This window comes from Dermacentor silvarum, chromosome 7 (genome assembly GCF_013339745.2).
Source record: "Dermacentor silvarum isolate Dsil-2018 chromosome 7, BIME_Dsil_1.4, whole genome shotgun sequence".
In the NCBI taxonomy this organism is placed as follows: Eukaryota; Metazoa; Arthropoda; class Arachnida; order Ixodida; family Ixodidae; genus Dermacentor; species Dermacentor silvarum.
Window position 1 is genome coordinate 71,324,732 of NC_051160.1, and position 21,316 is coordinate 71,346,047.

At 44.5% G+C, this 21,316-nt stretch overlaps 1 protein-coding gene across 2 annotated transcripts in view; it reads left to right on the forward strand.

Annotated features, from left to right (window-relative positions):
* The window catches only part of LOC119458195 (uncharacterized), a 49,430-nt gene that overhangs the window by 2,408 nt on the left and 25,706 nt on the right, over positions 1–21,316 (forward strand). The window contains exons 3-5 of one of the 2 annotated variants that reach the window (XM_049670835.1): positions 8,204–8,349; positions 13,268–13,400; positions 18,616–18,744. In XM_049670835.1, the coding sequence (XP_049526792.1) occupies positions 8,204–8,349; positions 13,268–13,400; positions 18,616–18,744 (408 nt within the window). Of the gene's footprint in view, positions 1–8,203; positions 8,350–13,267; positions 13,401–18,615; positions 18,833–21,316 lie in introns of both variants that reach the window. The other variant, XM_037720019.2, reaches the window with a different exon arrangement.

The following is a 21,316-nucleotide window of genomic DNA, read 5'->3' on the forward strand; positions in this document are numbered from 1 at the left end:
ATAAGTTCAGATGAGAACAAGTGGGGATATTTAGAGCATTTAAGAGTGTACTGAGGAATGTATTTGGGCACACTGCTCAAAACAAGCTCAGTAAACTGACCTATACTCGGTCATCCCCAGTGGTTTTATCTGTGACCAGTGTCCAATCGATGGTGGACAAAGAATTCTATAAGCCAACATATTCACCACGCTTGAAAAGAAAGCAAGAAGGTTCATTAATGCCAGTGGAGGAGCTCTGCCTCAAGGCTGACACAGATGCAGTTATCTTAAGTGATGGGTGAAGCTTATCGGGGCACACAAGGGAAATGTTAGAAAGGGAGGCATCTATAACTTGAGCATTCGTGAGGCAAATGTCTAAGAAATTGCCAGAGGACTTATCGATCAAGTTGTGCGGCTGAAGAGAACAGAAAGACAGAAAGTCCAACAGGTTTCATTTGTTCTCTATGTAATGATTATGTTGAGAATATGTAAACGTGTTGCAATCAATTCCTGGCGTGTTATAATCACCAAGAAGGATTACTCTGTGCTTGCTACGGGAGCGTAAGACACTTTCAATAGAAGAGATGTCCTCATCAAACAAGACAGGGAAAATATTCGGTGGTACATAGAAAGTTCTGATTAACAATTTTTCACAGTGCGCTAGGCAGACTTCATGCCAAATCCACTCCTGTACACTTTTATGTCATTGCGCCTTACACATGTCAGTGAAGTAATAATAATAACAATAATAATAACAATAACAAATATGATACATTATTCTGTATACCATGTACTTCCAGCGTTACCAAATCGTTTTTTTAGTAAATTCTGATATTTAAGAACGACAAGAACGGCGACAAGCGTTTAGTTTTCTTCTTGTCAACATCACGGTGGTAGCCCAGTGTGATAGCAGCCGAAAAAGAGTGCGGATCCCACGCAATCGGGCGAAACTCCTCGGCGGCTTCCATAACCATCTTAATACCGGGACGCTAAAGAAAAGGATTGGACAGGGAAGGACAGGTATACGTAAAGGGAAGTGCGAAACGTAACGCTCGACTTTTAACGCGCTCGATCATGCCCGTTGCAAATACATGATGCATGGTATATTCCAGTTCAGACCGTCATAAATGTCCTGTGGTGTTGTATTCAATCATACGAACACCTGTCTGTGACCAGCGACACTATATAACCAGCGACACTACGCGAGTGCTTGCTGTCTAAAATTATCCAGGTTATCGTCACAGCTGTTGTTTGTGCGGTCCCTCTTAGCACCGCTATGTCTATTTGGCGACACACCGACGCCAAACCCAGAGAAAGAGGCACAGGAGCTAGGTTCAAATGCTACACCTGAGCTCGTAATGCGACAGCATTACTGCACGAACCCTCCCGCTACTTTGATTGCAATGCTTCCCAGGTCGATCCGCATTACAAATGACATTGCCGGACACACATCGTGTAGTGGTCTAAGGATCGACTCACCATGTAACACTATTTGAGTACAGTGTATCCAGTATCGGCCTAACTTATTCGTCTAGACAGCGGACACGCCAAACCATAGCGAAATAATCAGAGAAGGCATAGCTCTAAAGGGGGATGTAATTGACCACAACGTAGGGCGAATATAAGCGAATTGGTGAAATTTACTGCCAATCAGATTTCCCGGTGAGTAACAAACTTTTGCACAAAAAAAAAGAAAAAGAAGAAGAAAGACGAGTTGCAGAAGTGTACAAAACGCAAATCATTAAGTGATCGGCAGGTCTTTTATTGCGCTAACAATTATGTTGACATTCCAAGCGCGCTGTCTTAGTCACCATCGCCGTGGGGCCCCACATCTATTTAGGTATACGTATGCTAAATGCTTATCCATGCCATATATGCGGGTTTTATTGCTGCACTATTCAATCACTAAAGTTGGCCATACCAAGTCTTACGTTCATTTCTAATATATTCCTCACAATTTCGAGAATGGCAGCCCACAAACTAATGTCTTGACACATAACATCCAGAGCACATACCTTTGGCCATAAATCTTATCAGACTAATAAATATGAAAAGTATAAAACAACGTAAGCGCTGAGACCTGAAAGTGACGTAATTTTACTGGCGCGGCTCCTCACAGGCCACGTATGGGCACCTGTGCGATCTCATTACAGACCCTACACAGCATGGTAAAGATTTTGAGGGTGTCAGGAATATTGGCAGACCGACGTATGTCGTGTCAGCGTTAGCCGGACGTGCGTATAGTTAGAATACCGCCCGAGCAGTTAAAGTGCAGTTCAAGTGGATCCACACATATCCGGGCTTTGTTTGAATGGATGAGTTTTCTTTCCGTGCTCATGTCCCCAGCTCATGACGTTCCGTGAGAATTACCAGTTCCTACGAAATCGCTCGTGTAAATGTCCTTCCTCCAAAATCCAATCCCCAGTAGGCGAAATTTACGTGACAGAGGCCAAAATCTCATCTTTCTCAAAATAAGGCTTTTCTTTTTCTCTTTTTCTTCCAATACAGATAGCTATTTTACCGACTGCGCTAGGACCATTCCATTCAAGTTAAGGAATAGAAGGAGCATTCCGTGCACCACCACGTACGTTCAGCGAGGAAATTTAATGCGAAACTTTGCGCAAGAATCAGAGAACTGGAGTTACGAGTACTCGGACGCTATGCGTGACAGTGAAAAGGCCGATTTGTTTGTGTATGTGAGTAGAGTTTCTCAATATATTTCTTTTGGGTCATGCAAAGCGTGACAGCAGAGACGCCGCAAATTCGTTACGTGAGACTCTGCAGCTTGTCCATTGTTTAACAAGCGTATATTGTGTTCATCTCACCAACAGTGGTCGAACAAGGGGTGTTCCGAGCTGGATGAAAATGTGTCAATTTGTGGGAGTCGCTAATACATTTTTTTATTTCTAAGCAGCAAACAGAAAGGTACATATGGAATCGATTGGCTACGCCTCAAGTTTTTAGTTGTTATACAGGCCCTAATGTGCATCCTAGAAAAAGCCAGCAGTGAAGTCAGGATGACTCATATGTTCCGTAAATGTTAGACAAGATACCAGGTTGATGATGATGAATTTGGTGTTTTGTGGCGGCCCAAAGACCAAGTATGGCCAAAGAGAACCGTGTATAGTGTGCTGCGTTGTACTGTGCCATGGCTGGTCCATGCCGGAGGTTTGTGGCGAGCCTCTGTAACCTATTGCCTGGGGCCAAGGTGTTGATCAGCGCACACACGAATGATGCCGGATGAATTCGAGTACAACCTGGTATATCAATAGACATACCAGGTTGTGCTATTTTGTATATTTTTCACTTGTAGCCTTTTTCTAGGGTCTTTCACTTGCTGCTGCATCTTCATTGCAGAGTAACATGCCGGCGAATCATTTTGCACCGGTAAAATTTAAAGAAAGGGCTATATATATATATATATATATATATATATATATATATATGGTGACATTGTCCTATTCAGCAATAATAGGGACAAATTACAACGAATTGTTGAGTACCCTAACCAAGAAAGTGTAACAGTGGGGTTGAAGATTAATATGCGAAGACAAAGCTAATGTCCAATGGCTTGGCAAGGAAACAAGAATTCAGGATCGCCAGTGAGCCATTAGAGTCCGTAAATCATATCATAAGAAGCCAACAAACAATGACACCAAGGACAACATAGGGAAAATTATCTGTACTTACTAATTTATTTAAAGAAATGATAAATTAATGGAAATGAAAATAGATGAAAAAACAACTGTCTGCGGGTGCGGAACGATCCCACGTCTTAGCATTACGTGTGCGATGCTCTTACCATTGAGCTACCGCGGAGCCGTTTTCCCATCCACTTTCTGGGGTATTTATGTTTTACAACTAGAACTAACCATGGGAGTGTTAGCGAGCGCCACCACTCACAAACCTAGGTGGCGTATGTGAAACATCCTTTCTGCCACAGGCATCACGAGCACGTGATCTTTTTTGGGTGATGGCAACTGGTCAATAAACCCGCATATGCTAATTGGAGGCATCAATGTTGCCGGATTCGAGCCCTGGTTACGTAATGAACGAGAAGAAAGGGAACCAAGGGGCCCGAATTTTATTAATCATATCTTAAGAAGCCAACAAACAATGACACCAAGGACAATATAGGGGAAATTATTTGTACTCACTATTTGATTTAAAGAAATGATAAATTAATTCAAATGAAAATAGATGAAAAAACAACTGTCCGCGGGTGGGGAACGATCCCACGTCTTCGCATTACGCGTGCGATGCTCTTAACATTGAGCTACCGCGGAGCCGTTTTCCCATCCACTGTCTAGGGTATTTATGTTTTACAACTAGAACTAACCATGGGAGTGTTAGCCAGCACCACCGCTCACAAACCTAGGCGGCGGATGTGGAACATCCTGTACAGGAGTACGTTTATCTATAGTTCAGTTACAGGGGACGCTGATCATGAGAACGAAATTTTCAGAGACACAGTAGGAGCTTGCGCAAGCGTATAGCCAAGCTCAACAGGCAGATTGAAGAATATTGTCAGCAGCTAAGCAAACAACAATGGAACGAAGTTTGCAATGCTTTGGATGGGCAAATGCATGCAGGCCAGTCTTGGCGCATGTTCAAACATCTGCTCGAGCCCGATAACACCAAATCGGAACACACGCAAACCTTGCGTAAGCTGGTGCACGACTATAAAGGCAGCGAGGGGGTCTTTATCGCCAAGGCTAGCAACATATATATCTCCATCAACCCCGTCATAGAGCACGGGCAATATACCTGAGGCACAAACGAGCTCCTAGACGAGGAGTTCACCGTAGCTGAAATTAGGGCAGCGCTACAGAAGCTCAACACCAAATCTGCACCGGGACCGGACGGGATCAGCAACAGATCTCTCCGGAATCTACACAATCAAGCAATAGAGAACATCACGCAATATGTAAACGAATGTCGGGCCGAAGGCGCCATCCCAGCACAATGGAAAGATGCTAAAGTAATCCTTATCCCCAAGCCCGGAAAACAACCTGATCTGTCGAACTTGCGCCCCATTTGACTCACGTCCTGCATTGGAAAGCTGATGGAACACGCTTTCTTCAATAGAATCAATAGGAGAAGGAAATTTAGGACAGAGAAATAGAACCAATAGGAGAAGGAAATTTACCCAGACTCCATGCTGCGGTTCCGCGCCCAGCTATGCACACAGAACGCCATGCTACAAATCAAACAACAGATCCTAGATAATAAAACAAGATCGACTAGGGCGATACTAGGATTAGACCTAAAAAAGCCTTCGACAAAGCAGTGCATGCAGCTATATTAAATCAGATAAGCTAAATAAACTTAGGATCGAGAGCATATAATTATGTCAAGGAATTCCTAACGGATAGAACGGCATCCCTTGCAGTGGGAGAACTCAGATCTGAGCAGATACACATGGGTAGCACTGGCACCCCGCAGGGTTCAGTCATATCGCCCATGCTGTTCAATATAATAATGATAGGACTGCCGCAATGGCTCAACTCTGTACACGGGATACATCACTCCTTATATGCAGATGATATCACCATCTAGTAGCTGAAGGTAGCGACGGAGAGATAGAGCAGAGACTCCAGGAGACCGTCGACACGATCGAGGAGTATCTCGAAGGTACTGGCCTCGAGTGCTCGCCGGGTAAATCCGAACTCCTCCTCTATCGACCCACGCTCAAAGACAGACCACCTAAGGGTTACAACCGGAACCGCGAGCCTACGCAGAAATCCAAATTCGCACCAAAAACGGCAGGACTATCCTCATAGTGGAACAGATCGGAATGATAGGACTCATCATCGAATCCAAGGGTACTAACGGAGAAACTGCCAAGAGGCTAGTAACTAAAGTCACCAACGCAATAAGGCTAATCAAGAGAGTCACAAAGAAACACCAGGGAATGAAAGAAGCTAACGTCGTCAGACTTAGATATTCCTTCGCCATAAGTCACATTATATACGTGGCTGCATACCTCAGTTGGTATTCAGCCGAAAAAGCTAAGATCAACGCACTCATACGAAGGGCGTAAAAGCAAGTTATCGGTCTTCCAGATAGTACCTGCACCGAGCGACTACTTCAACTGGGTATACACAACACGCTAGAGGAGCTGATAGAGACTCAACAGATTGCTCAGTTGGAGAGACTAGCCGGTTCGCGCACGGGCAGGAGTATCCTCAGCAAATTAAGGATAAGCTATCACAATCAACAAGGCTGTAAAGTGGCGGTTCCCAAGGTAATAATGTAAAGATCCAGGTCCTCATTCTGCCCAAAAACATGCACCGCGAACTTGATCAGGGCAGGAGGGAAAGCAGAGCTGAAGCTCTACTCAAGGCATACGGTAGAAACAAGGAGGCGTTGTTCGTGGACGCAGTGGAGTACCAGAGTCACGAATCCTACGTTGCAGTAGTAATAAACTCTGACCACGAGGGCATAAGCGCGTGCTCGATACGCTATAATAATAGTGAAATTGCAGAAGAAGTAGCTATCGCTCAGGCCTTAATTTCCCCCAAATGTAGATACGTCATCAGCGACTCGCAGTCGGCCATCAGAAACTATGCGCGAGGAAGAATATCACCCGAGGCCGCTAACATACTCCACGGGAAAGCCCAGGTTATATAATCAGAGGAATTCCACGAGAGATACATAATTTGGTTCCCAGCCCACACCTCCTGTGAGTCCCCCGCTCCCAACCTAAACGAGGAAGCCCACCGCGTCGCGCGAGGTCTCATTTACCACGCTCGCGAAGAAGCTTCCCCCGAAGGATCGGCAGGGGAGGCCTGGAAGGAGAGGGATAGAATGTTCAGATTATGCGACATCACCCGCTTCTACCAAAAGTCGAGGTGCATATTCCCACCTCCTAGCTCCAAATTAGATCTCAGGCGGTTGACTGGAGGCGACTTCAAACTAGAACCTCAGCCAACCCGGTGCACCTACATCACTTTTACACCGAACTATACCCAGATGACTTGTGCAAATTATGTAGGACAGAACACGCCACCATAGAACACATTCTATGGGATTGCGCATATGTATAAGATAAAAATGCAGTCTCCCCAGAACAGCTTGGAGCGCGGTGGAAAGCCGCGCTGATCAGCTCAGATCTGTAAGATCAACTAGGGGCTATCCAGCGAGCTCGAGAGGCGGCCGGGAGACGGTATCTCCACCGCCCCTGGCGCGGCCTCGGCCCAGGCCTCAATCCACTGGTCTCAATAAAGTTATTTCACTCACTCAAGAATAAAATTGGGTTGCAGTGCATACGGCAGGTATACTACCAAATCCTGACTGGGAGCTTACCGCTGTCGTTGAAAAGAAAAGGGTACAATCATTGCATTCTACCGATGCGAACATATGGGGCAGAAACGTGGAGGTTAACAAAGAATCTCGAGAACAAATTAACGACCGCACAAAGAGCGATGGAACAAAAAAAATGTTAAGCCTAACGTTAAGAGACAGGAAGAGAGCGGCGTGGATCAGAGCGCAAGCGGGGATAGCCGATATTCTAGTTGACATTAAGAGGAAAAAATGGAGCTGGGCAGGAAACGGAATGCGTAGGATGGATAACCGGTGGACCATTGGAGTTGCAGAATGGATACCAAGAGAAGGGAAGTGCAGTCGAGGACGAAAGAAAATTAGGTGGGGTGATGAAGTTAGGAAATTTGTAGGCGCAAGTTGGAATCAGCTAGCGCAAGACAGGGGTAATTTGAGATCGCAGGGGAAGGCCTTCATCCTGCAGTGGACATAAATAGAGGCTGATGATGATGATGATGTTGACCCCCCCCCCCCCACGGCATACCTCATAATCAAAACGTGGTTTCGGCACGTAAAACCCCAGAATTACATTGAAATCACTTCCTCTCAATCTTCCAGTGAAGCTCTCATTTTTGTAGATTCTTCGTGTTCATAAGACCTCGTTTCTCTGTCTTAATTTGTCACGTTTTTTTTTTCTGACGTTCAGGATCTCCTACACTTGGTAGTGAAGAATTAACTCGACAGCTTAACGCATATCCCAGGGCGTATGCTCTTATAAGCCTTGTTCTTCACTGAGGAAGGAAGAGCTGAGTCGGAATCCTAAAGATAAGAATGGCACTGGTGAGACTTCGTGACGTCAGAGAGCTAACCCGTCAGGCGGCAGTCCTGATATCTTCCTCACTCCCACCGCATCGCTGTTAGTTGATATTGATACTGATATCTATGTGTGCTGCACTTGTAGGAGGGACAAGGTGCAAATCCTGTGCGCGCTGAACTTCATCAATGACTGCACGGAGGGCCTATCCCGTGCCACGGCACTCGTAGCAGTGAAGGCGCTGGAAGAGAACATCGAGGCTATCTGCAACGTGGGCTCAGATCCATACAAAAGTATGTCACTCACTCTGCGCCCCCGACCCCCCTTCCTATCTCTCTCTGTTTTCTTCAGCATCTACAGTGCTCAGCGATTCAAACGCGACAAGCAACCCGCATGGCGGCCGGTGCATGTCGCGCCGCCGGTGAGCTCTGGACAATCGCTGGGGGGTGCAAAGACCCTCGATTTCAATGTATGGCACAATGCATCAGCACGGCGTCCTAAGCCACCACCGGTGGTGCAAGAAACGCCGTACGCAATGCGACAAGAATTTAGGGATTGAATCACCTGAGGGCAGTACAGTAGATCGCATGCGTTTCGGCAATAAATAAGACTTTTGAGAACAAATATCCATATTCTATTCCAACGTAAATCACGTCCCTTTGTATGTCATTAGCGTAAATTATTCATTTAGTGGAAAACTCAATTAATACTAACGGCACAGTGGACAATCAATTAAAGATTATTTGAACATAAACGTTTGTTGACCGGTCGAACAGCGTCTAACACATTGTTACATGGTCGTGATTTCGAACTTATTAAATTCGCAAACATTATAGCGTGTAGACATAAAAGCGAAGTGCGCCTGATGATTAAAGCCCGGCGTTTCATTATCAGCGGGAGCACTGGCATAATAAGCCAGCCTACGAATAATTACCTTGTAGAAGTACGAATTATCAACGCCTTAACGGTTATCTTTTTCGAGTGCCTGCACGTGTTCATGATTGACTGGTTGGCGCTCCTTTTCCTTGAACCCACGCAGATAAGTTTTGTGTCTTCCGTTCTTTCCCGACACTTTGTGGGCTTTCAGATAACAAATGGCGTTCTTTTTTTGTCCTGTTCATACAATTAAACATGCGTCTCTGTCCGCACGCCTTCTTTTCCGTAATACGTGTACTTACACAATTTCCTCAACTTTCAGTCGTTCAAAAGTAGCCGCCGTGGTGGCTTTGTGGCTACGGCATTGGGCGGCTAAGCACGATGTCGTGGAATGAAATATCGGCTATAGCGGCCACATTTTTATTGGGACGAAATGAAAGAACAGCCATGTGCCGTGCATTGGGCGCAGAATAAAGAGCCCCAGGTGGTTGAAAATACTTCAGAGTCTTATCCCCCACTACGGCGCGCCACCGAATCAAATCGTAGTTTTGGCACGTGGACACCGAGAATTTTTTTTCGCTCAACAACATAAAAGGCAGTGTTCATGCTTGACTGCTCTGCTTGCTCGTCTCACCACAACTCCCGATACGCCTGTGGTACACGGAACTTATGACTTCGCTGCTATTTCTTTTATTCAATTGACTGCACACGCGTGTTTCCGAAAACTGGTTTACTGAGAATGCATTAATTTCACTTGACATTATTATTCATTAAGGGATAACCAGTTTATAGTTTCTGGAGAAATCGGTGACGAAATCGTGCTAATATTTCCATCTTAATAACATCACTAAGGTCGCAAACATTTCCAAAATGTTCAAAACTTTGGTGTTCATAAAATTAAAACGTGCACGATGTACATAAGCCCTAGCTCACCTGTTAAGGCACATTACTTCATAAGCGCGAACGAGTCCTTTACGCGCTGCCTAGTTTGTGAAGAGTGTGACTCAACACTCGCTCGCTCCACGACTGCTTGGCTGATTGTTTTGAATGTGGTCGGAGATAGAAGGAAAAATGAAAATTAAAAATCTTATTTTAAATACAGTTGTAAATACTGCAGCTGTATCCTGGGTACGATGTACAGACGCATTTAGATAACCCACCTGGCTCATGGCTGGCACCTTACGGTTTATCAGCACCGCTCATCTGTCTGCAATAAATCTACCTTGCGGATCACTCCTTGAGATGCGAGACATGTTTGAACCAGCGCACCTTCAGTGTCCAGTGACAGAAAGACAATTTCAGGCTACCTGTAATTTCTGGGCCTCATTGAAATATTGCAATTCATTTTGAATATATCCTGCTATGTATGGTGTGTGTGTGTGTGTTTGTGTGTGTATGTCTGTGCTATTTTATTGCACATTTCCTTCGTTTGTGGTTGGCTAGTAGCATTTCATGGAAACCTATCCAGATTTCTCCAACGATCTTCAATCACAAGCTCACTCTTAATAGGCAATCCTAAGATAGTCCGTAAAAACACCAAAGTTCCTTTGTTGCGGTGTTTTGTATAACGCAGGATGATTGTACTTTGACATTAGCCAACATTCAGTCATATACAGCTCCAGGCACGGAGTTCAGCGTAGCATAGCTGTAGTTTATGCTTCAGTGTATGAGAAATAAAAGCTGCCCTGGCTATGACGCGGTTGCATATGAGATGCCCTGCAATGTTGGAGCATCGGGTCATGCAGCATATGCAATCGCACCTAGGAATGTGACTTAGTGCCGATCACGTGGAAGACCTGTAATGCTGCGCCTTGCCAGAACACTGGAAAGCCTGCGAGCGTGCGGTGTCACTTCAGGCGAGTAAAGTTGAGCAGCATGCATAAGAGAAATTTTGCAGAAGATGGCGCCGATAAGTCTGCAGTGATTGCTGGAAACTACTAAGCATTAGGAAAACAAATGTGTGGCATTCAGCCGAACCGAATTACTCTCGCTTCGGGCGCTTACTTGGTGACGTATGGGAGTCGTGAGAAGCCATCAGGGGGTGGGGGGGGGGGGGAGGCGTCAATACCGGTCTTTGTAGGTATTGGATGGAAGTTTGACACTGTCTATCGTCTGAAGGCTTTGCATGGGCGTCACAGTCTCACGAGGGCCATGTAGGGGTTATAGTTGGGGGCTGTTCATAATTTTTCCTTGAAGCTATGTACGACACCAAGACCAGGAGCCGTAGGCGTGAGCGTCATTCGATTATCTGTGTTTTCAGTTTCCGTATCCACAGTCTCCATGTTGTACATAGGGCACCAAGAACAATAACCGCAGTCATGGAACAGCAGGCCGACTTCACCGCTGGATTTGGGGTTTGCTCTCTCATCAGCATCTCTTATGTTCACCCAAGATGGCCAGAGCCTGCAATATGAGTAAAAGTATGCTGTGCTGCAAGGCAGCGTCTTTAGCTCAGTGGTATTTATTGCCTAATTTATAAGTTGGTGGACTTGTAGACTGCAGCTCGAATCCCCATCGACTCAGATGATATCAGGTTCAGGGAATTGTTCCGTTGCAGTAATATTTAGCAGTTTGGACAAGAAGGAAGTGCCATCCCCACATCGACATTATGCAGTCTGCTTTCATGACAATTGTTTATGAACCTTTTCACAATCTGACTTCATGGACAACCAAGTGAACGTACACTAATGCTTCCTGCTTACATTTGTGGAATGTACTGTAATGTCTTACAAGCAGCATATGTAATTGTAATTAATATTCGCTGGTGCAATGTTTTCTTTTTTTCTTTGTCACGTAGTAGCTGTACATTGACTGTTTCGGCAACGCGCTGTGACTGCAAGTTAGCGTGTGGCCGATACATCTCGCTTTCACTATACCCATAGTACTGCCGGCTATGCACGAGGTATTTTATGTTCTTGTCCTTCAGAATTTTTTCTATCTGCCTCTGTGTCTTTTCCTTGTGTCCTTTTTGCATTCCTTAGTCAAGGGAATTTATTTTTGGTGACTGCATAGCGGGCTCTTTCGTGGACTGTTTGCCTAGGTCACATTACGTAGCTAATAACAAAAAGGAACCAAAACTAGGCATTGCAAACCGTAAGATTTTGTTTAGTCAGTTGAGCTGTTTATATAAGGGTAAATATATCGTTCTTCTTCTTCATTTTTTAAAGCTTCAACAGTTGAGAAACACTGTGTAATACACAGTGCTTTACTTCTCTAAAATTTATTTATGTATTATTTGATTTTCCTGGCATCTGGCCGACGCACTGTTTTGCAATGGATGGATGGATGTAAAACTTTCATGAAAGTCCGGAGGTACGCGACTCAGCGCGCAGCGGGCCGCTCTCACGTTGGGACAGTCAGGCCATGCCCGACCACCGCATCGTGGGCCCTCTGGACAGCCCATAGTCGCGCCCCGGCATCGAGGCTCTTGATAGCGGAGAACCACTTGTCCTCATTGATTCGTTCCGTGCCTCGCAACGAGGGGCAACGCCAGAGCATGTTGTCTAGGCTAGCGAAGTCATTGCAGTGCCTGCAAGAACTACTGGCATAAGTGTCGGGATAAAGCTTGTGTAATAGAGCCGGGCTGAGATACGAGCCTGCTTGCAATAATCTGAGGGTCAATACAATGTCTTTGTTTTTTCTATCCCATACTGTTGAGAACATGGAAGCACTGAGTGTAATTTTTTTTCTGCAGCAGGTGGTAGCAGCACTGGTTACTAGAACATTACTGTCAACAAGAAAACCATTATGAGAGCCCATATTACCACAATTGTAGCTAACAAGCAAGCTCCTCTGCTAAATAATTTTGGAGAGCAGCGCGAGCTTCTTCTGATTATTTTTGAGTATGTCAACAGCTGGTAGTGATGTTATCAAACCTTACATGTGCAATATACACTTAACCACAGCGACATGCGTCAAGTTACACATGCTGTTACATGACGCCTTATGCCGCACTTACCCATGGGTAGCTCAAGTAAATTTTTCTCCAGATGCTGACAAATTTAGGCTTGACCAAAAATATTAAAAACCTGCACACTCGCAATAATACTACTGATATCTTAATGAGTGCTGGTTAACTTTATAATGCTGCGTTATGAAATTTGCCTTGTCCTGGTTTTTCTTATACTGCTATTATTATGCTAATAATAGCAGTATAAGAAAAACCAGGACAAGGACAGTACTAATATTAAGACAGTAACCAAACCAGGACAGTACTAATATTTAAAGTAAAATAGACACCACAAATATTTCTAGCTATAAAAAAGCAAGGCACAAGAACATACGGAAGTGCATCAGTAATTTCCTTTTCTTTGTTTTATTGAATTCTCACACCAGAGTACCAGAGAGACATCAAATGCCTGAATGCTCATGGTGAAAAAATCCACAAGTGCATCAAGGGTTTCCACAATTTTCTGGAACGGGTCATTGTCAAGGGTCCAGCCGAGGAAGTTATTCACTACACGTGCTGGTCAGTATTTTTTCATCCACTGCATGCAATTGCTTTGAAAAGCTAGAAGACATTCTTCTGTTGAGAAGCTGACACAACCTCTATTGACTCTAAAATCGTTTGTCTTGTTTATTTCCAGCTTACGCGTAGAATGTGCGTGATTGTTCAATCTGCGACGAAATTACTCAATATCATTTAGCTGTCGGAAAACTTCTCCACAGAAATCGGCTGAGACGTTTCACGTACGTCATTTTCATGCTTCTTGATGAAACACGCTAATCGAAAATTGAGCGCCGAAAAGGCTGAACCCAGGGAAGAAGCACACAAAAGGAAAGTTTGTTGTTCTCAACGACGTGCGGAATATATCTGTTAAAATTGAATTCCACTAAGATGAATGCTCCATCTGAATGGATAAAAAAACTGAATTAATACAAAAACTGTTTTTGGTAAAGGGTTTCAAGATATTAGTGTTCCGTCAGTTAAGCGGCAAACGTACCTGAATAGCTGAAGGCGCAAACAAAATCTCTGCTTTGAAGGGCACCTAAGATTGGTTTCAAACTGCTAGAACTAACCTCCCCAAAAATTGAGCAGTGCCTAAATTGATGACACACTGATAATTGGGAGAAGCTAGGCCTGAAAGGCTCGCGTAGACAGATTTCGTAGGGCTCAAAAGATAAGATCCCCCATGCTCAACATTAAAACAACCTCTTTGCTATGGTACAGGGGCAGTTTCAGAACGTTGGATACCACAGCCTATTGTTTGCGGCAATATTTATCCTCTAAGGCACGGATTGTGCATTGCAGTGAACTCCTCTCTTGACTCTGCGTCGAGTCAACAGAAGGCGATAGGTTGTTCCGTATTTATTTATGCATGGGAAGGTCATCAGTCAACAATCAGTCATAGTCAATCAGAAGGTCGTTCAGTCATCAATCGCTGCAAAAACATTTGGCTGGTGTGTATAATACTTTTGAAAAAAAGCACACGCACTGAAGTTTATCTCTGTTGTGCTTTAGAAAGACAATCACCGCAATGCAGGTCCTTCAACGTGGGTTTCCACGTACTCGGAGAATTTGGGTTCAGCGTTGCCCGTTTTCCTTCGACAAATTTTTGTGCGTACTTTAGGAGTTATTTCCCCTATAGAATCTCAGAATCTTTTTATTTCTCCCTCTCTTTGCGTTTTTTTTCTGAGACTCTACTTTAAAATGACAGTATATCGGCATCGGCTAATGTTCTTCCCATATCTTTTTACACAAGCCTGTGCCATTTCTTTTTCTTTTGTGCATTATCAAATCAAAGTTTTGGTTTTGCTATCTCAAATTTCCTGATGTTATCGGTCAAGATGGTGCACTGATTAAGCTGATGAACCACAAAGGATGAACCACTACTTTGTTTAGTCTATGTAAGGTTCACAAACGCACTTGACTCTCAGAGGTCGCGTGGCAAAGCAACGGTCGCAAATAGTCGCAAATGGTAGCTTTGGTCCAAACGCGACTGTTATGTGTGAGTCACTCGGAGGGCGGGAGGGGATGGTTACTTGATTTTTCAGGCACGCGACTGCAGTCGCAAAAATTTGAAGGACGCTTAAGCTTCCCCTTTAAGAGTGGAACGCGATAGGATTCAGAGATCCCTGGCTGCTATTCAGGCTTCCCGGCAACTGCAGCTTTCTTTTTCCTCCAACTTCGCCTCCGTGCGCAGCTGCCGAGGAGGGAGTGCCATCTCGATGGTGTTTTTGCAAGGAACAAACCACGGCGCGCCGGTGTATGAATTGCACAAAAGCTGGAAAATAGATTTGTGTTTGAGTTCAAGCGTAAGATAATTAGGTTTTCTCGTATATTCCAATTACATTCCGACGCTATCACGTCTGTAGGTCCAGGTTAAGTCGTAATTTACGATTTCTTTTGACGCATTTTACTTTGAGACATTCAATTACTTCACTAATGCCTCTGCGCTACACGCCGACACCGACGTCGGCACCGACGCCGGATTTTCTGCGTCATGGAGCCTTTAAGGCTGTCGCGTTAAAACTTCTGGACCATAGAGCGGCGCAGGAGCATGACATCGGTATACACGCTGAGGCTTACTTTACGTGGCGGTGACGGTGCGACCAGATGAGAACGGCTTTAAATGCGAGACATTTTGATATGGCAACCGGCAGGTAATGCTTGCCGGTGTGTACACCAGTCGCCATGAGTCGCTTCGTGGTCGCTAGTCGCGATCGGTCATGGCAGCTGTCTATCGCCAGTGTGAATGCAAAAAGGAATCACGCAGTACAGCCAGCACACTTAAGCATTTCCTTTGGTTCTCAACTCATTTACTGCGCTGTCTCAGCGGAGATGATTGTCTTGCTTGCTTGACGGCTTGTTTGCTCGATCAAAATATCGGCGCTTCCTTCTCGAAGCCAACTCCTTTGAGAGCGATCTAACAGACTGCCTTGCGTGTCAGTTCCACGTGGTGCATTCTGCTTATTACGATTATGCGCTAGTTTGGATAATTGAATGCCCGTTGTTATACTTTCAGTTTATTAAGCTTATGAGCAAGTTTGACTCTAACTTATAATAGCTAAGAGTTAAATGCAAAATGAGACATCCACCCAATCGTAGCAATTGCTACAATTGCTTCTCTCAACCTAGCATGTTTCCACTGAACAATTAGGTCAAAAACTGGCCTTTGCTTCGAGTTGTTGATAAATTCGACTTCGCCCTGCCATCTGTTAGCCGTCGGTTAGCTCAGATGGTAGAGCGGCTGCCCCCGAAAGGCGGTGCTCCCGGGTTCGTGTACTGGACCAGAACGAATTTTCCTTCAAATGCGAGGCTTTTCTTTCGAGAAACCCGTATGGGTTTCCTTTGTAGCAATTGCTACGATTGGGTGGATGTGTCATTTTCCCTTTAATTACTTCTCTCCACCGAGCGGGTTTCCGCTTAACTCTTACGTCAAGCTAAGAGTTGTGTTGGATTCTTCAAACATGGTCTGATTATCGTACCAAATAAATAGACAGTGCTTCCGGTTCTGACGCTCGTGGTAACAGTAATAACGTGATTACGAAATGCGTTACAGTGCGTGCAGCGCTGGTTGTTATTCTCGTCCTGTTTTCTCCTTTTTTTCTATCTTTTTTGAGTAGCGTTTCATACATAGGGATAGCCAACCGTTCCATTTTTAACTTTTCGCAACCTATTACAAGGAAACTTGGGACATTATTTACCTCCAGTTGAATTCCATCAAAGACAATGTCTTCCTGAACTAGTTGGAGGTGAATGGGCATGACACATGGAGGCGGTGTTACTGGGCATGACACTTTATCGCTTCTTCCCTTACGTAAGGGGAAGAGGTGAAGTGCTGGACTGCCAATTTTTTTTGTCTGCACTATCTTTGCGACTGACCGGAATTTTTATACTGCACATACCTACATACCTGCAAGTACGGCGCACATTTTAGACTGCCCTACCTTCAGGATCAACCCAGATTTATAGAGTGCCCATACCAACTAGAACTGCCCACTCTTTTAGACTGCACTATCGTCCAGTTCGGTCCACAAAAGAGGCTAGAAACACGCATACCCCATATGAAAAAGAGTGGGGGCGGGGGCGGTTCTCGCTAAAAAGGCATTCTCCTGAAAAAATTATTGTTCACAGCTTCAACATTGCTATCGCCGCTACAGCAGTGCTTGTTGTGTTCTCTAACATAGACGAACGCACGCAACCAATCTTAATGTCTACAGGGTCCACGAGAACCCTGCACAAAATTTCAAAGCGTGGATATTACGCCATAGCTCAGTGTTTAGCAAGACAGGTTCCAAGCTGCGCATTGTCGCAGGGGCGTTAGCTGAATTACCAAGTGGCTGCAGTGGCGAAGTTTTATTTTAATACGGCGAGGATAAGGGAAGATGATAAGATGGCCAGACTACAATGGTACAACAGAAAGCATAGCAGATTCACTTTTTCAGCTTTCAACTCTTCACCTGGTGGTTTCATTTGGAACCACATAATTTACCTTCCTGCTTGAATTCCACCAATAAATTTCCGAAAGTAAATGATGCCATATTTAGAAATATTACAGACCGAATTCACAAAGCTCTTTGTTTGGCAAGTGTGCTTGTAATTTGCTCAAAGTGTTAAAGGATTGGTTCGGATTTCCCCTAGAAACAATTCTAATGCCAGAGCTTTTTGTGAACACGGGCTCAGACTTTTATCCGCTGATCTTCAATACCTTGCGCGTTTTAAGCAGGCTCAGTCATGTATGTAATACCTCAAGAAGATAATTATGATGGGCTTCCACATATACTTACATCAGCGTTTGCTCTTCACCAGTTCGAGGTATGAAAACCGTGGTTAAATGATATTTTCCGTACATTTTTATTGAGTCTGAAGAAACAGTCCCATATGAACTAGGGTAGAAAGAGACCCTAATTGAAAACGCCTGAAGTTAAAAAGGTTCTAAATAGAATCATGCAACAAACATTCTCGCATATAAGTTCTCAGTGTAATACAGTTATTTTTTTAATATGTTTGACCGAGGATTACTTCACTCCACGTTACGTTATCTACAAAGAAGTGCGCTACTGTTAACGTAAAACGTTGTGTTTTGTGTCATTACATTTTTAATCTATTCCTCCTTACAGCCAATTGGAAGGGCTCTACTATAGTAGCACTCTGTAAATAAATAAATCGCCGTCAAATAAAGTGCCACCAAAACAGTGCAAGCACGAACACAGAAGTTCAAGTACTTCGTCAATCAACTTCATATGAGAGTGCAATTGATGTATTCAAACAAGGAATACCTCCTACATCGAAAACGCTTATCACACTAATCTTTACCATATCTTCAAATCCAAATTTCCGCTGAGTGTTTTCTTCCTGACATCAGTGTTCCCATTCTGTGCTAATTTATTTGTCCTAGTTCTAGTCAGACTCTGAAAACCTAAAATTACTAGTCCAATTAAATTTCTCCGTCATTTACCCGGTGTGTTATAGTGCTAGAATACTCAGCTTTCTAATTTTCCAAAATGCAATAGGCATATCGTTTTTGTGTCTTCTTTGCTTTTCATTGGGGGTATCAGGAGCAGAGGCTAACCGAATACACCGAACCATATTTGCACCGATTACATGAAGCGCATATGCGCGCGCCTCAATTACCACTCGTAGCATACGCAAAAGTTGATCACGAGGTGAAACATTTATCGCTCTCTTTTTCATTCAGTCATTCACTGATATGTTGAACTACCACGATCTTCCATCGCAGCTCGTACCAAGACACGCTGGACTGCATAGGCGACGCCCTGGCGTCATGCGAGACCGTCGGCTCCAAGGATTTCATGATCGGAGTCATCGAGCAGATGTTCGGCGAAACGCTGAACCTGGTCTGCGGCAGGTTCACGAAGGGTTCGGAAGGCTGCAGGACCCTACCGCAGTTGCCAGAGCTTGGTGCCAAGGATCGGCGGATCGACAACCTGGTTGAGGTCCTCTTGGAAGCAGCTGGCAGCCTTGGACGCAAAAGCTAGCCCCTTACAGAACATGATTTATCCCCGCCTCATGTTTGGTGGGTGGCGAGAAGGATGCAAGCTCTCAGCTTCTACATCGATCGAGGAGTTAGGCGCCCATTTGTGCGCACTTTCTGCCAAATCACTATAAATCGCACGGCAGGAACCTGCAGTGGTTTTTAAACCCTGCTACCCTGTTTAACCCTGTTTAAAATAAGCCATCATACACGTCGATATGGCATGCCAAAGTTACGCCATAGATTCAAACTTCTTTAGTAAAGCTCTTTTCACTCATTTATTAAGAAAAACATTCTTATTCTGAATATGTCGCGCATATGAAACCATCCCACAAGTTGCAAGATTACTACACTTTGAACTTAGTCAAAAGTATGTCGACAACATCTGCTTTGAAAGAGCAATTAAAAGTTCCGCAGTTGAGCGGAACGCCTACCAGACTGACCGCTGATCCGACCAAAGCAGCCCTAGTCAGCAGGAACGAGAAGGAAATGGCGCGCTTTCTTTCAGACTCCGAATGGCCATAAAACACTAGAACGATGCCCTGGTGAAGGTTCAAGAAGACGCAGGCATCTCGTCACACCGAGGTGGCGGACCAATATACTGATTTATCCTTGCGTGTAAGTCCTGCTTACAGAAGTGCTCAGAAAGACTTCATCTCGGCTTCCTGTGCTTCAGTTATTCGCAGTGTTTTGTCATATTTGACACAGCGGAATATATTTGATTGTTTCATTTACTGATAAAATCACAGTATATTAACGTTTTCTTTGAGTAAACGTTGTCGCAGGGGGAGAATAACAGGGGTCACCGAGGCATGCGTGCACGCATAGCACGAACCACGAATCGCGCCTCGCCTGCCATTGTAACGTTCGGAACATTTGCAGTGTGAAGCGGCCGTAAGATATTAACGAGTAACCATTTCAGCCATTCTATCAGACATGGAATAGAGCTAACTTTCACTTGCAAGCATCGCCTGTCTTCAAAAAATGCCGGCGCTTGCAAGCTTATCGCAAGCATCTGTGAAGCAACACCACTTAAAATATGCCCTGCAGCCAAAAAAAAAAAACAGAAATATTACTGTCACCTCGATAGAAATTTTCGAAATATTTTAAACGCGCTAGTGCTTGCTAAACAAGAAATTACACTGCATACCGATAAATATCAAATGTTAAGGGAAACATTACAGGCCTGAGACGATTCTCTTGTTGTCGCAAGTGCAGTTATATAACGACGACAGAACAATGATTTCGCCAGAAGATATCACAATCAAATTAAAATGCCGTGCTTCATATGGATTAACTGTTGTTTTCTTTTTACCCACGCTCGCGTCCTTCTTAAGTATGACGGGATCCACGGCGCAATAAAAGGAAACTTTTTGAGTACTTGCCCTTGTACTCCCGAGTCCGTTGTGGCGACGAATTTGTGGTTTTTAACTTTTCCGTTGTGCCATGTTGTCTTGATGCCCATACGTTCTACGGGAATTATTGTGCACAAAGTAAATTTTAGAACAATCGCAGCCCTATTTCTCACAATCTGCACCACATTTATCGTGTAAAGATTGATTTCGCTGCGGTTTGTTTTGCTATAGGTATCGTTACACGTCCGTACAGTTTCGACGGTTCTGTAGCACTCTGTACATATAACATATAACATTTTTAGTAATATAACCGGCAAACATTGTATTCATTGATGACACATAAATGAAAAGTGACCACATTGAGGCAACAATATATATGCTTTTTTTTTCAGGTTACGGATTTGTTCCGAGCAGAAAGTATACTAATCATGGGCATTGTAGAAGTCGCTAAGCACAACCATTTTTTCTTTTATTGCATTAACAATGATAGGGACTCTAGATGCGCGTTTGCACTGTCGCCAGGGTCACCCCTGCCGTGCTTTCACGCCGTCGACGAGCATTGGTGTGTGGACAGTAAGGCCTCCACAAAAGTGCAGGTTGCAAAAGCAATGAAGCCAAGTGGATGAACCGTCACGCTCCCTTCATCCGCAGGGTTATGGTTCTGGTTTCTTTTCACTAGCTCGGGTGTTTGTTCGGTTAGCTATCGAACATAATGTTCGGTGGCCTGAACCATTGTTCTAGCTACCGCTGTATGCATACGCGCGTTGTGCGCGGATACGTTAGCGTTCACAATGAGCTGTTGTGTGCAAACGACACCGTCGTGCGTACACTGATTCGAGCGGAATGGACAGTGAACATCAAGCTAAGTCTATGTAATTCTTTCTTTGGGCGCTCAGAAACGGCGACAATTTTTCTTCGCGCGAATCTTGTGCATCACGTAGGTGCGAGGCCTACAAGGCCACTACTCGGGGACCCCTTTTCTTGGCTGTGAAGCGAAGGATACAGGGGGTGGTGCTGCTGCACAATCGTATTACTCAACCAAGTAGTGCGGTAGCTATCAGCTGCTTTGGTGCCAGTTTCGGTTTTCTTTG